This window comes from Girardinichthys multiradiatus, chromosome 8, assembly GCF_021462225.1.
Source record: "Girardinichthys multiradiatus isolate DD_20200921_A chromosome 8, DD_fGirMul_XY1, whole genome shotgun sequence".
NCBI lineage: Eukaryota > Metazoa > Chordata > Actinopteri > Cyprinodontiformes > Goodeidae > Girardinichthys > Girardinichthys multiradiatus.
In genome coordinates, this window is record NC_061801.1 from 1,494,397 (window position 1) to 1,508,492 (window position 14,096).

The following is a 14,096-nucleotide window of genomic DNA, read 5'->3' on the forward strand; positions in this document are numbered from 1 at the left end:
TTGGTGAGCATCACACCCGTCCACTGCCCACATACAGCTTGTTGAGTTAGAATCAGTGGCTAACAAACTCAGTATAACAGTACAACAGTGTCATTAGAAAATTTAACCTCATATTAATTTGCTTGACAGCTGACAGTCATTTAAAAAAGGGAAACCACTACAGCTGAATGCAGTTAAATTTCATGTGCCAAGACTTGTAAGAATGATGGTTCAGATTCAACTGAGTCATGTTTTCCAGAAGAATTTGTAGCTGATTTGAACTAAAAGCAGAGCTAAAATCAATTTATAAAAAGCAGTCTTGGGTGCCTCTCCAGATGTATTAAGACCAAATTTATAATTGGTAAAATGGCATCAGTTTTATTTGGTTTTCTTTTATATGCAAATTGCTATAGATCCAAGTGTGGCCCCACCTCCATATGAAGCTTATTAATCATTAAGTGTCGACAGAACATTGGAAAAGATGAAGCCAAGCTGGTGTCAGTCCCTCTGTGCATGTTTTTAAAAGAAAAGCAGACGTTTCGTCTGGCCCTGTTGCCTTATTAGTGTGCAGTGATTTAAAAACCCTGCTTGTGGATTCTTTCAAATTCTGTCTTGATGCAAATTCCAATGAACCCCCTCCAAAATATTTCTACATTCTGCTTTGTTAAAAGTTATTAGCTCATTAGCACTAAATATGTGATGGTTGTCTGACAAAGATTTCTTTTTTGAGTCCAAGTTGGTCATGATGCAGATAGAATCCCACAACGTCTTGATGTCAGACCTGCAAAAATCCAGTTCAACCCACTTTTGGTGCTGCAACCGAGCTGCTCTCATCAGCTGGTTGAGGTCTTTTGTGGTTGTGGTGCTGGTTGTGCATCTCTGACTCCTGTAGCATCCTCCAATTTGAAGACCCATTTCTTCCTACTGATCCATTCCTTTAATTCCTGTGTAATGTATGGCTTGTTATTTGGGTACTTCCTTATTGTTTTCTTCAGAATGGTTGAATCAACACAAAAGGAGATGTAGTATGTGAATGATTCTGTGACTGGGTTGATATACGCATTCCAGAAACATTTTTTCCAATCTGTGCTCAGGAAGCATATTTCCAGTTCCTCTATTTTATCAGCTGACCACACTTTAACAGAGTGGACTTCAGGTTTGTTTGATTGAAAGCTGACCGATAGGAGCTGGATTATATTGTGGTCTGAATTGAGCAATACAGACAAACACAGTGATTTTTTTAATGCTAGCCACACAATCATTTATTCATAATTCTAGGAACAGTTAAAAAGTGCATTCTGTTATCTTTTCAGCTTTGCTTTAAAATCATATAAAAAAAAATAAGGTAAAAGAACAGTAAAAATCGGATCAGTACATCTCTAGAATAAACTCTTTCTGCCTCACACACATTTTGAATTTTGTTAACAGCTCAGGAAAGTCTGGCAGTTTGCAGAAATAAACATGTCTTGGTTTCGGTGCTTTGAGATGGGATGGCACCTTGACCAGAATAATACCAGAATGTTAGTGCATTTGTGTGTACCTCATTGTGTGGCAGCCCAGCAGCAGAGAAGATAGGTATTTTCTGGCCCCTAGCAATGCTGTTCATGCCATCAATGGCAGATATGCCGGTCTGGATCATCTCTTCAGGATAGATGCGACACTGAGGGTTTATGGGCTGGCCTGTTGAACAACACACGCATAGCAACAGTGAGAAATACTGACAGAGACACGTCATAGAGATTTCAGTAGACATAGGGAACTGTCCGAGCCGAGTGACTCATGCAAAAAACTGCAACAAACATACCCATGATGTCCAAGAAGTCTTCTGCCAGCACTGCTGGTCCTCTGTCGATGGGTTTGCCAGAACCGTTAAACACACGCCCTGAAAACATATGAAAAATGCCGCTTTGCTGTCTCAGAAGATACAAACTAATTTTCATATCTAAATATGGATGAATGTAAAGCAAAAACACATACCCAACATGTCCTCGGAAACAGGTGTTCGTAAGATGTCTCCAGTAAATTCACAGCTGGTCTTCTTTGCATCGATGCCTGAAGTGCCCTCAAACACCTGCAGAGCATTTAGACAAAAACAAAACTGCAAAAAGGCGGCATATCAAATGAAGTGGTCCTATGCAAACATTGGGCAATGTCAATATTATTCAGTCTGTCTTTCAGCTGTCAGCCTGAGGTTCAGAAAATTCTAGGCATGATGAATTCATGTTTTAAATTTCCAAAATAACATACAACATTACCAGGTCTTTAAAGATATATAAATACAGTCTCAGATGAACAATAATTCTGGGCTTATTACAATTTGTCACATTTAAAAAAAAGTAGAATCAGTGAGTGATGCAGCCACAACTCTCACTTCTGGTTCTGACACCATCTCTTATATTAAAGACATTTTGGTCCAATCTTCTTTAAAATGTCGCTTCATTTTATTGGTGGAAGGCTTTGGCTGTTCCAATGTCTTCCTTCTAGCTTCCAGAATAAGTATTTTCTGCAACACCTTTACTTTCTCTTTTTCCAGTCTTTCTGTTGTAGATGTGCGGCTGCACTTTGGCACATTGTCTTGTTAATGACCCTACTCTGATCATGCTTTGATCGCAGACAGATGGCCTCACATATTAGAAGGTTCATGGTCAAGTCAATGAGTGCAAGGTGCCCAGATCCCATATCTACATACAAACCCAAATCATCACCTCTCCACCACAGTGCTTAATGGCTGCTATGTGATGTGTTTTGTGTTTTCCAGACTTGCTGCTGTGCATTGTGGCCAAATATCCCTACGTTGGTCTCATCAGTCCACAGAACATTGTTCACAAGTCCTCTGATTTTTTCAGAAGCTAATTTTCATCTTAAGTCATATAGCCCTTTTCTTGCTTGAGAGAGAAGGTTTTGTTTTGGAAACCTTTCTTTATTCTGATTTTTCTGTGTCAAACATTAACTTTTAACATTCACTGCAGCACAGAGCTCCTGGGATAGTTGTAATTTCTCTGAGCATGACAGTGAGACCTAAGGGGGAACTCTTCTAATGATTGATGGTTGTCTTTAATGTTTCCAATTCTTAAATAACCTTTCTTACTGTAGAATGCACGGTGGCACAGTTGGTAGCACTGTTGCCTTGCAGCAAGAAGGCTCTGGTTTCGATTCCCAGCCGGGGGTCTTTCTGCATGGAGTTTGCATGTTCTCCCCGTGCATGTGTGGGTTCTCACCAGGTACTCCGGCTTCCTCCCACAGTGCAAAGACATGCCTGTTAGGTTAATTGGTCTCTAAATTGCCCTTAGGTGTATGAACGAGTGTGTGTTTGGTTGTTTGTGTGTTGCCCTGTGATGGACTGGCGACCTGTCCAGGGTGTACCCTGCCTCTCGCCCATAGACTGCTGGAGATAGGCACCAGCTCCCCCACGACCCACTATGGAAGAAGCGGTAGAAAATGACTGACTGACTGACTAGTTTGGAAATGTCCAAATAACCCTTCTTCCATTGATCAGCAGCAGCATTCCAACTTTAAAGAACAGCGGCGTTAGTGATAGAGAGTGTACTTTCTTTCAAACATCACTGCATTCTGTCCTTTGAGGAAAGGTTGGCTGGTCAATAAACAGCAAAATAACAATAACCGCCTTAAATTATGCAGCTAGAAACATTTCTAACATTGTAATGTTTAGAGCAAAGTCTTTTTTTGTGTCTTTCTTTAGCCTGATAAGTTAAGCTTTCCCATTTAGGCATACAGGTCTGAATGGTTTAGAAGGTCACCTTTACCTGCACCACAGCTTTGGACCCAGTGACCTCCAGCACCTGTCCACTCCTCTTGGTACCATCAGGCAGAGTAAGATGAACAATCTCAGCATACCTTGGAAACTGTTCAAGTGAAACATGAAAAACAACACTGAGCATGTTTAGTATTTTATTACAAGTCAAAAATGCAGCAGCAGGAAACCCACCGTATCAACTGGACATCAGTTGCCCAGACTAATCTGTCTGATTATGGCATGTTGCAGAATCGAGTCTAATCATAGGTGGATTAATGTGGATGTGGATGATGTAAAGGTTGCCAGACTCTACACTTAGTAAAACTTGTCTCTTACCTTGACTTGATCCAAAATGACCAGTGGACCATTGACTCCAGATACAGTTTTATATGCTGAAAACGTAGAGCAGAAATACAGTGAAACACTCCTTTATTTATACACAGTTAAAACCTGATGCTAATATACAAATAACTTTGTTTTTCTCACTCACATTAAGTCACTTAAAATTGCCAAAATGATTTCTATGTGCACACACCTTTTCAGCTGTGAAAACTGATTTTTATGGGATTTCTGAAGACTCTGTGATGGCCAGTCCAAACATTGACATTGTTGTCTAATTTATAACTAATCTGGTCGTATGCTTAGGATCATTGTCTACTTGTAAGACCCATTTGTGTTCAAGCTTTAAATCCTGGCCAATGTCTTGAGATACTGTTTGCACATAAAATCTTTCCTTACGACCCCACCCATTTTGTAAAACACAGAGGTTCTTCCTGCAGCACTACACCTCTGCAAAGATGATACTCTGCCCTCCGTGCTTCAGATTTGAGATGGTGGAGTCAGGCTTGAAAGCGTCCTCCTTTGTCCTTTGATGTAAAGATCATCATTATGGCCAAGCACTTAAATTTTAGTTTCATCAGACAAAGCCCCAGGGAGATCTTGAAAAATGAATGTCTTTGCATTCATAAACAGTGCAACCATGTCAGCATACTGACATGGTTGCACTGTAGATAATGAAAAAAATGTATCTAAAAATGTGGTATTTAGCTAACAGAAATCATTTTTGTAATGATAACTGACCTGAAACAGGAGCAGTTTTGTCCAATGTGAAAGAAAAAATGTCATGTCTTTTTATACAGTGTATGTAAACTTCTGGTTTCAGCTGTATAATACTGTGCAGAAGGAAAATGTAAAATTAACAGTATTATTACTTATGTAATATTACAAGGAGTGTTTATTTGGTAGTAGTAATTGTGCTGCAACATTCAACACCCCCTGTGAGCCCGGTCCAAACAGCATAGAAAAAAAACACAGAAATAAATGGAATCAAAAACAAAAGACTGAGTTTTGACTAAGAATAACCGTCCTTCACACTTTATTTGCTCACTCAATATTTATGTGGTTCAGAAAATACTAATTTGTTTAAGCATAAACTATTTTATTATTTCAACATCTTCCTCTGTTCTGCTGATGGGGATTTGGGGATATGGTCAAGTCAGGTTTTCTCTTCCTGTGTTTTGATGCTGTTTTTCTGTGTGTTTTGAACCAGGCTAGTTCATAGGGAACATCTGAATACAGATTAGGATTAAGGTTCATGTAAAGGATTTATAATAACCTATGAACTGCCAAACTGATGGGATTCTAATCTATGTGGATGGCAGATTGTGTTGACACAAGCAAAACACTGGGAGAAATAAAAAGCTTCAGGTTATTCAAGTCAGACCTTTTAAATGGACAGTTTAATTCTTCATTTAATACTTCAGTTTATTTTTTAGATTAGATTTAGCCATTTCCATGTAATTGTAATCTTGAAAAGAGTTATGTAGTTTTCCGAAGCTATTTCCAACATGAGGATCAACTCTGGCCCTGCTCCCTGAGTAAAGGAGCTGTCATCTGGATAGAGCATCACAGCTAATGCTTTAAAGCTCTGCTTGATATTTATAAAAGAAACCTTATTCTAAACTTCTTTGGGAATATTTCAATTGTTACGGACACGGAGACTGAAATGAAAAGGAAAAAAGAAGCTCGAAAAAGAGAGAGATGGGGAAAAGGGAAAAAGGGGAGAAAAGGAGGAAAGAGTGGAGAAGAGAAAGAAGGATGAAGAGAATACAAGATTACACCCTGCTTGCTTATACACCTGCTGCTGTTTTTTTTTTTTTTAACAAAATAGTACAAAATAGTACATTTTACATGAATGTAAAATGTACTTAGTGAGAGGTGCAGGCCGATATAGAACATCTGTGAAGCTTAACAGCTGTGAGAGTATGGGTGTGGACTCGCTTTTGTATACAAGGTTTGTCCACAAAAATATTCAATAGCGAGTGCGAGGACCCACAGACCTGCCCCATGGTCCCTGGACGGACACCGAGGAGATCCGAGCCACACACATCCAAAGGCCCCCCAAAGCACAGGAACCCCAGGAGAACCACCGCCAGGACAACCGCAACCCCCCCAGAGAAGAGCAGTGGAGAGTCCCAGGGGAGCCACCCAGCAGCGACAGTGCAGAAGCCCCAGGAAGGCACAGCAACGAGCCCACAGGCCCCGCCGGCAGCCGTCCACGCCCAAGCAGATCCAGCCATGGACCCAGAGGCCCAAGACTCCGGGACACACCACCCCCCAAGCAGAGGCCCAACAGAGCCCAGGGGTCCAGGTCCCGGCAAGCAGCCACCGGGAGTGAGCCAGCACACACCAAAGCACCCAGCCCCGGACACTGAAACCCACAAGTACACCAGCGGGCAGAGTCTCCAACCACCGGCAGGCAGTGTGGCGGGGAGGAAATAGGCCCCCCATAATATGGGGGGGGCCTACGCTGATCCAGGACAGGGAGCAGTCCAAGACCCAACCTGTCACAGAAAAAAAAAAAAAAACAGGCACACAGTCACAATCACCTACTCCCACCCTCATGCATACACACAAAATCACTCGCACCAAACGTTAAGACAAACAACAATGGAGGTCATACACTCACTCACACTCCCCATGCATACTCCACACTCCCAGGTCCAGGCGCCGGCACCCCCCAGGGGCAACCAGCCCCCGGACCCAGGAGGCAGTCCCCTTCCCTCCTGGGGCAGAGATAGGCAGACAGTGCCACCACCGCCCAGACCCGGGTGACCCCGGCACGACCCCCGCCCCCCCACCCCGAACCCAGTCCCCAACAACCCCCATCCACCTCCGGAGAGGGGGCTATGTACAAAAGAGGGGTCCACATGGCCCAAACCAGCCCGCCAACCGGAGCCGCCCCAGGACGGAACAGTCCCGACCCCCAATGAGCTCCGATCCCAACCCATGAGTCTCCCACCCCCAGTGAACCCCAACATGAACCTCTCCACAGGGCCATCCCAAACAAGGACACCGATATCGAACACATGCCCCCAAACCCAAACGCCACGGATCCCCTTCCCCACAAGGGCACACCCCCACAGGTGAACTCCATAGCCGAGAAGCCGATGAAGCCACACCCACACAGCGCAAGCTCCACATACAGCCCCGCTCTAAGCACCCCCGCCTCACCCCGCTCCCCCACCACACAGCGCACCGCAACGGCAAGACAAGGGCCCCGCTCAACACCACCCCCGCCCACTGGTTCCACACGGCAGACCCCACCGAGCATCGCACCCACAACAGGACCCCCGACCCCGCACCATGATGGGACAAACTCACCCACCAAGAGGTCCCCGGCCAGCGGCAGGCACCCAGGGCCAGTGTCCCCCACCACGCCCCCCTCAGCCACAAAAAACACTACATCACTGCCACTGCAACGACCGCCCAGGGAGAAACACTATCCAGCTCAGCTCCACCATCGCCGCCCAGCTGATCCAAACGCCGGTGACCTCACATCCTAGAAGTGGACACAACCCCTCCCCCCCACAGGCTGCAGGCCCTCCACGCCATCCCCCAGCCCCGATTCCCCCCCCCCCCAGACATGACAGCCAGCAGAGCAGCACACCTCCAAGCCTGCCCAGCCTCCCTAGACAGCGCCAGCAGCCCCAGCCCACGAGAGGGATACATGCACCAGCCGGGTACCTGGGCCATGTCTGAAGTCTGAATTTCCAAGTTCCAAATAAAAAAACCTTGAGAACTACAGGAAATCTGAGAAAATCTGCTTTTCCAACCAATCCCAGCCTTATTAACTCAGTTGCTATACTGTACCACCTCTGTTAACTGTTGTCTAGCTACACTGTTTGAATGCTAACATACAGGTCCTTCTCAAAATATTAGCATATTGTGATAAAGTTAATTATTTTCCATTATGTCATGATGAAAATTGAACATTCATATATTTTAGATTCATTGCACACTAACTGAAATATTTCAAGTCTTTTATTGTCTTAATACGGATGATTTTGGCATACAGCTCATGAAAACCCAAAATTCCTATCTCACAAAATTAGCATATTTCATCCGACCAACAAAAGAAAAGTGTTTTTAATACAAAAGCGTCAACCTTCAAATAATCATGTACAGTTATGCACTCAATACTTGGTCGGGAATCCTTTTGCAGAAATGACTGCTTCAATGCGGCGTGGCATGGAGGCAATCAGCCTGTGGCAGTGCTGAGGTCTTATGGAGGCCCAGGATGCTTCGATAGCGGCCTTTAGCTCATCCAGAGTGTTGGGTCTTGAGTCTCTCAACGTTCTCTTCACAATATCCCACAGATTCTCTATGGGGTTCAGGTCAGGAGAGTTGGCAGGCCAATTGAGCAGTGATACCATGGTCAGTAAACCATTTACCAGTGGTTTTGGCACTGTGAGCAGGTGCCAGGTCGTGCTGAAAAATGAAATCTTCATCTCCATAAAGCTTTTCAGCAGATGGAAGCATGAAGTGCTCCAAAATCTCCTGATAGCTAGCTGCATTGACCCTGTCCTTGATAAAACACAGTGGACCAACACCAGCAGCTGACACGGCACCCCAGACCATCACTGACTGTGGGTACTTGACACTGGACTTCTGGCATTTTGGCATTTCCTTCTCCCCAGTCTTCCTCCAGACTCTGGCACCTTGATTTCCGAATGAGATGCAGAATTTGCTTTCATCCGAAAAAAGTACTTTGGACCACTGAGCAACAGTCCAGTGCTGCTTCTCTGTAGCCCAGGTCTGGGGAATGCGGCACCTGTAGCCCATTTCCTGCACACGCCTGTGCACGGTGGCTCTGGATGTTTCTACTCCAGACTCAGTCCACTGCTTCTGCTGGTCCCCCAAGGTCTGGAATCGGCCCTTCTCCACAATCTTCCTCAGGGTCCGGTCACCTCTTCTCGTTGTGCAGCGTTTTCTGCCACACTTTTTCCTTCCCACAGACTTCCCACTGAGGTGCCTTGATACAGCACTCTGGGAACAGCCTATTCGTTCAGAAATGTCTTTCTGTGTCTTACCCTCTTGCTTGAGGGTGTCAATAGTGGCCTTCTGGACAGCAGTCAGGTCGGCAGTCTTACCCATGATTGGGGTTTTGAGTGATGAACCAGGCTGGGAGTTTTAAAGGCCTCAGGAATCTTTTGCAGGTGTTTAGAGTTAACTCGTTGATTCAGATGATTAGGTTCATAGCTCGTTTAGAGACCCTTTTAATGATATGCTAATTATGTGAGATAGGAATTTTGGGTTTTCATGAGCTGTATGCCAAAATCATCCGTATTAAGACAATAAAAGACCTGAAATATTTCAGTTAGTGTGCAATGAATCTAAAATAGATGAATGTTAAATTTTCATCATGACATTATGGAAAATAATGAACTTTATCACAATATGCTAATATTTTGAGAAGGACCTGTACATTGATCACTAACAATTGACAGCCTTGTGACAGAGCACAAGAATAAGCAAATCCAACTATTTTTTGCAGTTTGCAATTGAAATATGACCAGAGTTTCAATCATTAAAAGAGTGCAGCTGCATTGTTGGTGTTGAGGAAATTGGTGGGTGGGTGGTGGCACCGTTTAAATTCTGCCCTGAGGCCCCATAAACCCTGTGACCACCTGTGACATTACAAACAGAATTCTACCAGTTTATCTACATTCTGGCGGAAAATAATACTAATGAGCTAATATTCAAGCTCGGTGAAGATATAAAGTAGCCTTGCGATATTTAAACCGCAATCTGTGACCGAAAAGGTCTGATTTAGCCAAAAACCAACATTGGGAAAGAAACCGAACAAAGCAGTAGCAGTGGTTTCATCTCTACATCAGTGGTCAACAGTCATGACATCCAGCAGCGGCCTGACAGCTGATGTTCAGGGACAGATGACCTCCTCCTGATCTGTTAGAAACAAACAGGATCATATGTGGACCCTGTTTCATCTGCCGATCGGAACAGTCTTCCACACACTCACTCAGGCGGGGTTGTGAGATGTAATCCCGGTTCGCAGCCATCGCATGCTCCCGGGAGGCGGCGGTACCCGACTGGACCGGAGCTGCGGCCGTCGGCCTGTTCCCGCTGACGGCCGATGAGAACTCGGTCATGGCCCCGTTCACCATCCCTCTGAGCGCCCTAATCGCCATATTTCCACCTGCAGCAGCTGCAGTAATATTCTAGCTAAATTAGAGTCGTGACAGGTATGGCGCATGCGCAGTTGCAGTGTATAAATCGTTTTTTTGACAAACATCTAACCTGTTTGTCTTTTTATTTTCAGTGTTTTATTATAGCTGATTACATTTTCTAAACAAGGTGTTTGTATACACAGTTAAATTTTAAAATATTTTACTGAACTTTAAAAATTATATGTTGAAATGATCACTGAATCACTCTGGTTTAATTGTATGTAAAAGTTTTACCATACTACAACGTCATTTCTTTCTCTCATTTTCTTTCTTTCTAGCAGTTTTTTTTGTTTGTTTTTTTTTTGTATTTGGCCTCTTAAAATAGGTTAATAGTTCATTTGATTTGATTTCCTTTCCATATTTACAATATCAAAAATCATAAATCGCAAGAAAGGACAAATGAGAAATTGGATTACCCCTATATGGCAGGGGAATCGTTCCGTCTGGTTTACAATGCACAAATAAACGTGACTTTTTTTTCTCTCATCAAAATGTTTTTTCCCCCTTAGGTCTTTTTTATTTGACATATTTTTGCTAATCTCTGTTTGTTTTGTAGTGAAATAAATGTGGGGATAACGCCTTTGAACACATACAGTTGCAAGATTGTTGATTTAACCAAAAAGCATTCAGCTGGACTGATGAGAATTCTCCAGAACATTCTGTTAGGCTCTCCTTTCTGGAAGACAGCAGCCACACCCTGTTATTCCTTCAGGGAGAACTAAAAATTAAGGTACAAAAGTAATATTTTTAATGATTCGTTTTTTTTGTGATCACATCCACATTGAAAAAGGAAATAGAAAATCTTACAGTTCTTCTGGCAAAACAAAAAGCAAAAACAGAAAAATACAGAAAGAGGTGGCAACGGAGTCAGCCCAAGACCTATCACCAATCACCTCGAGCAAACCTTGTACAAAAGTTTTTGTACACAGTTCCTCACAGTTATTCATGGTGTATTTTCACTATAACGAGGGTACTTACTTGAAATCATACCAAATGGTGTGGTGATTTCAGGTGATGTAATACTGCCAGCGTTATGATGTATACTCCCTAAGAAACATCTTTGTCATTTGTCTTTTTCCTTTTTACACACTGTAGGTTCCCCCATTGAATCTGGTGAAGGGAACAATGAGGATCCACCTGGTGATCACTAGCTGTACAGGCAAAATCCACTACAGGGACATCACCTGTATGTGCCAGAGAGAGGAAGGGCTGATTAACTGCCCATGTTTCGATGTAAAAGAGGCAATGTTGCAACCTGGTGAAGAAACTCACAGGAAAGGAGCCATAACAGCATGGCAGCCAGAAGTCATCACAGGTGACCATCTTGGTTGATGGTGTGTGGTCAAATATGACCATGACTATTATCCTGGCATCATCACCAAAGTGGAAGATGGGAACATTGAAGTGAACTGTCTCCATAAAAAAGGAATCAACAAATACTACTGGCCCAGCCCAAGGAAAGACATCAGTTGGTATGATGACAGCCAGGTACTTTACCTGACAGAGGAGCCAAATGCTGTCAATAAAATATATCTGCAGCTCAGTCCTACCACATGGAGGTTAATTGAAGAGCAGATGTAGTCTAGATGCCCATCAACCTCATGCCATTCATGAAATGGTTTGTTTGTCAATGTTAATTACCAGTTCATGTTTGATGTTAACTTGTAACAATCTTGTGTTGTTGTTACCAACTGCTTATTTTCCACTGATTTTTCATGTTTAGGAAATGTGCTAAAGTGTTTCATTGTTTTTATATGAATCACAAAATAGCCAAAATAAAATATTTCTTATTTAAGTCTCCTCTATTATTCTGAACTGAAGTATGCTTTGTCTCTTCTCATTATTCTCTACATTTCATGTTCCATGTAACATGGAACCTCGTGCACACATTTAATGTAATGTTTTGTTTCCTTCAGTTTTCACAATTCAAGGAAATCAAGGTAAGGTAAGTTTATTTATGTAGCGCTTTTCAGCAACGAGACACTCAAAGCGCCGTACATACAATTACAAAGCAAATAAACACAGATACAGACACAGAAAAACAAATCAAATGATAAAATCAAACAACAGAGGTCATTTAAAAAAGTCAAATAAAATAAAGAGAATAGAATGATGGACAAGAAAATGAAAGGAAAATTGGAGTGAAAACGCAACTAATCATGCCTAAATGGCACAGTCAAAGGCCACTCTAAACAAATAAGTTTTTAATCTTGACTTAAAGCAACTTAGGGTTTCGGCACTTTTACAGTTTTCTGGCAGCTTATTCCAGGTTAGTGGAGCATAAGAACTAAAAGCTGCTTCTCCATGTTTGGTTCTGGTTTTGGGTGTGCAGAGTAGATTTGAGCCAGAAGACCTGAGAGGTCTGGGACATACAGCTGACATCCAATTTCTGTAATACCCCATTATTTGGAGTTCCAGTCATTCGAAGTGGCAAAAAAAGATAGAAATGATCAGATTGTAGAATTAGAAACAAAGATTGTCCACCCTGTTATGGTCCGCTCCACCCTGTTAGTAAAGATTTTTATTTAAATAATTTGTAAAAAGCATTAACTAATGTGAATATCTTTGTGCCATATTGGGAAGTAATGAACATTAAATGTATAGCTACATAAAGGTTTTTAAAACTATCAATATTTTCCATGCTGTCAGTAAAAATGGATAAAAATTATAGTGTACATTTTATATTACAGATATATACTATTTGTAAGCAAGTGATCTGTTACAGTTTAAAATATATATATATTATGATAACAAAAGGGACATAATCTTTGTAAGAAAAAGTCATTTTTTATCAATATTTACATGTATAACTATTTTTGGTCTATTTGTTAATGTCCCTTACATTCAATGACAATGTTTAAAAAAAACACTTGGAATTATTATTTTATCCATCCCTGAGCTTGACTATCATGAATTTCCCATTGTTAAACATGTCAGTGTTGTAACAAAATATAAAGAAAATAAAACTTAAAAAAGTTTTTTCCAAAAGTTATGAAGCTAAAATGTTGCTGCAAAAAAAAGAATCACCCATGTATGAAGAACTTAACAGTTATACGGTTAGAATCCGCAGTTTCTTAGCTTCTAATAGTCATAGGTACCATGGGTCAAAACTAATGTTTTAAGCTGGCATTGCTAGTTTAAAGATGGTAGTTGTGGTCATGAGGGACAGTTGCAACACACTTGCAACTGTCCCTCATGACCACAATGATGAAGATGTCACAAATAAATAAAAGCAAATGAATGCAGTAGAGAATATTTTTAATATGTAAGGTGTCCAGTTATTTTACAACAAATTGATCTGTAAAGGCTTAATCCAAGTTGCAGGATATCCTACATCTTCTCCCCTGTTTTTCTTTTCCAGCATGCCACGAGACAAAAAAAGGACAACAGACAACAGCGGTGTCTTTGTCATTAAATCTGTGTTCAGTGTTAAATTTGTTTTAGTCACCACCACCAACTCTGGTCTCCTGGTCTGCATTTTTTGGATCTTTTTGCCATCTCGGGTTTATCTCTATGACAGGGTGTTGCTGTGTAAAAAAAATTCTAACGGATTCTCATAATTTTCTAGAATAACAAAATCAGTTTATGCATTTATTTATGTGATGGTATGTAATAATAATGTATTATGATTTCTGCAACAGACATTATTCAGTTAAATAGTTGAATAAGCCAATAATTTGAAAAAAGTGTGATGAAAAATTTGTTTTATTTGTTAATAAATTGCTGTTGCAAGTTGCAACATTTGACAATCTCTGTTCAACCACATGTTACTTGCTTTACATCAGGCTTCTAAATGTTGCACTTGTATGGGTGTGTAGGGAACAGATGTGAGT

At 41.8% G+C, this 14,096-nt stretch overlaps 1 protein-coding gene and 1 long non-coding RNA gene across 3 annotated transcripts in view; one reads left to right on the top strand and one right to left on the bottom strand.

The window, feature by feature from the left end:
* The window catches only part of atp6v1b2 (ATPase H+ transporting V1 subunit B2), a 39,413-nt gene extending 29,136 nt beyond the window's left edge, over positions 1-10,277 (bottom strand). For both annotated transcript variants that reach the window (XM_047372887.1, XM_047372886.1), the window contains exons 1-6: positions 10,056-10,277; positions 4,070-4,125; positions 3,744-3,842; positions 1,957-2,050; positions 1,784-1,861; positions 1,520-1,659 (exon numbers count right to left, since the gene is read on the bottom strand). In XM_047372887.1, coding sequence (XP_047228843.1) covers positions 1,520-1,659; positions 1,784-1,861; positions 1,957-2,050; positions 3,744-3,842; positions 4,070-4,125; positions 10,056-10,224 — 636 coding nt within the window. In that variant the 5' untranslated portion in view covers positions 10,225-10,277. The remainder of the gene's footprint in view (positions 1-1,519; positions 1,660-1,783; positions 1,862-1,956; positions 2,051-3,743; positions 3,843-4,069; positions 4,126-10,055) is intronic.
* On the top strand, positions 10,144-12,066 carry LOC124872650. Its single transcript, XR_007039341.1, has 2 exons — positions 10,144-10,278; positions 11,359-12,066. It is a non-coding gene; the product is annotated as an uncharacterized LOC124872650 (long non-coding RNA).
* The last annotated feature ends 2,030 nt before the right edge of the window (positions 12,067-14,096 follow it).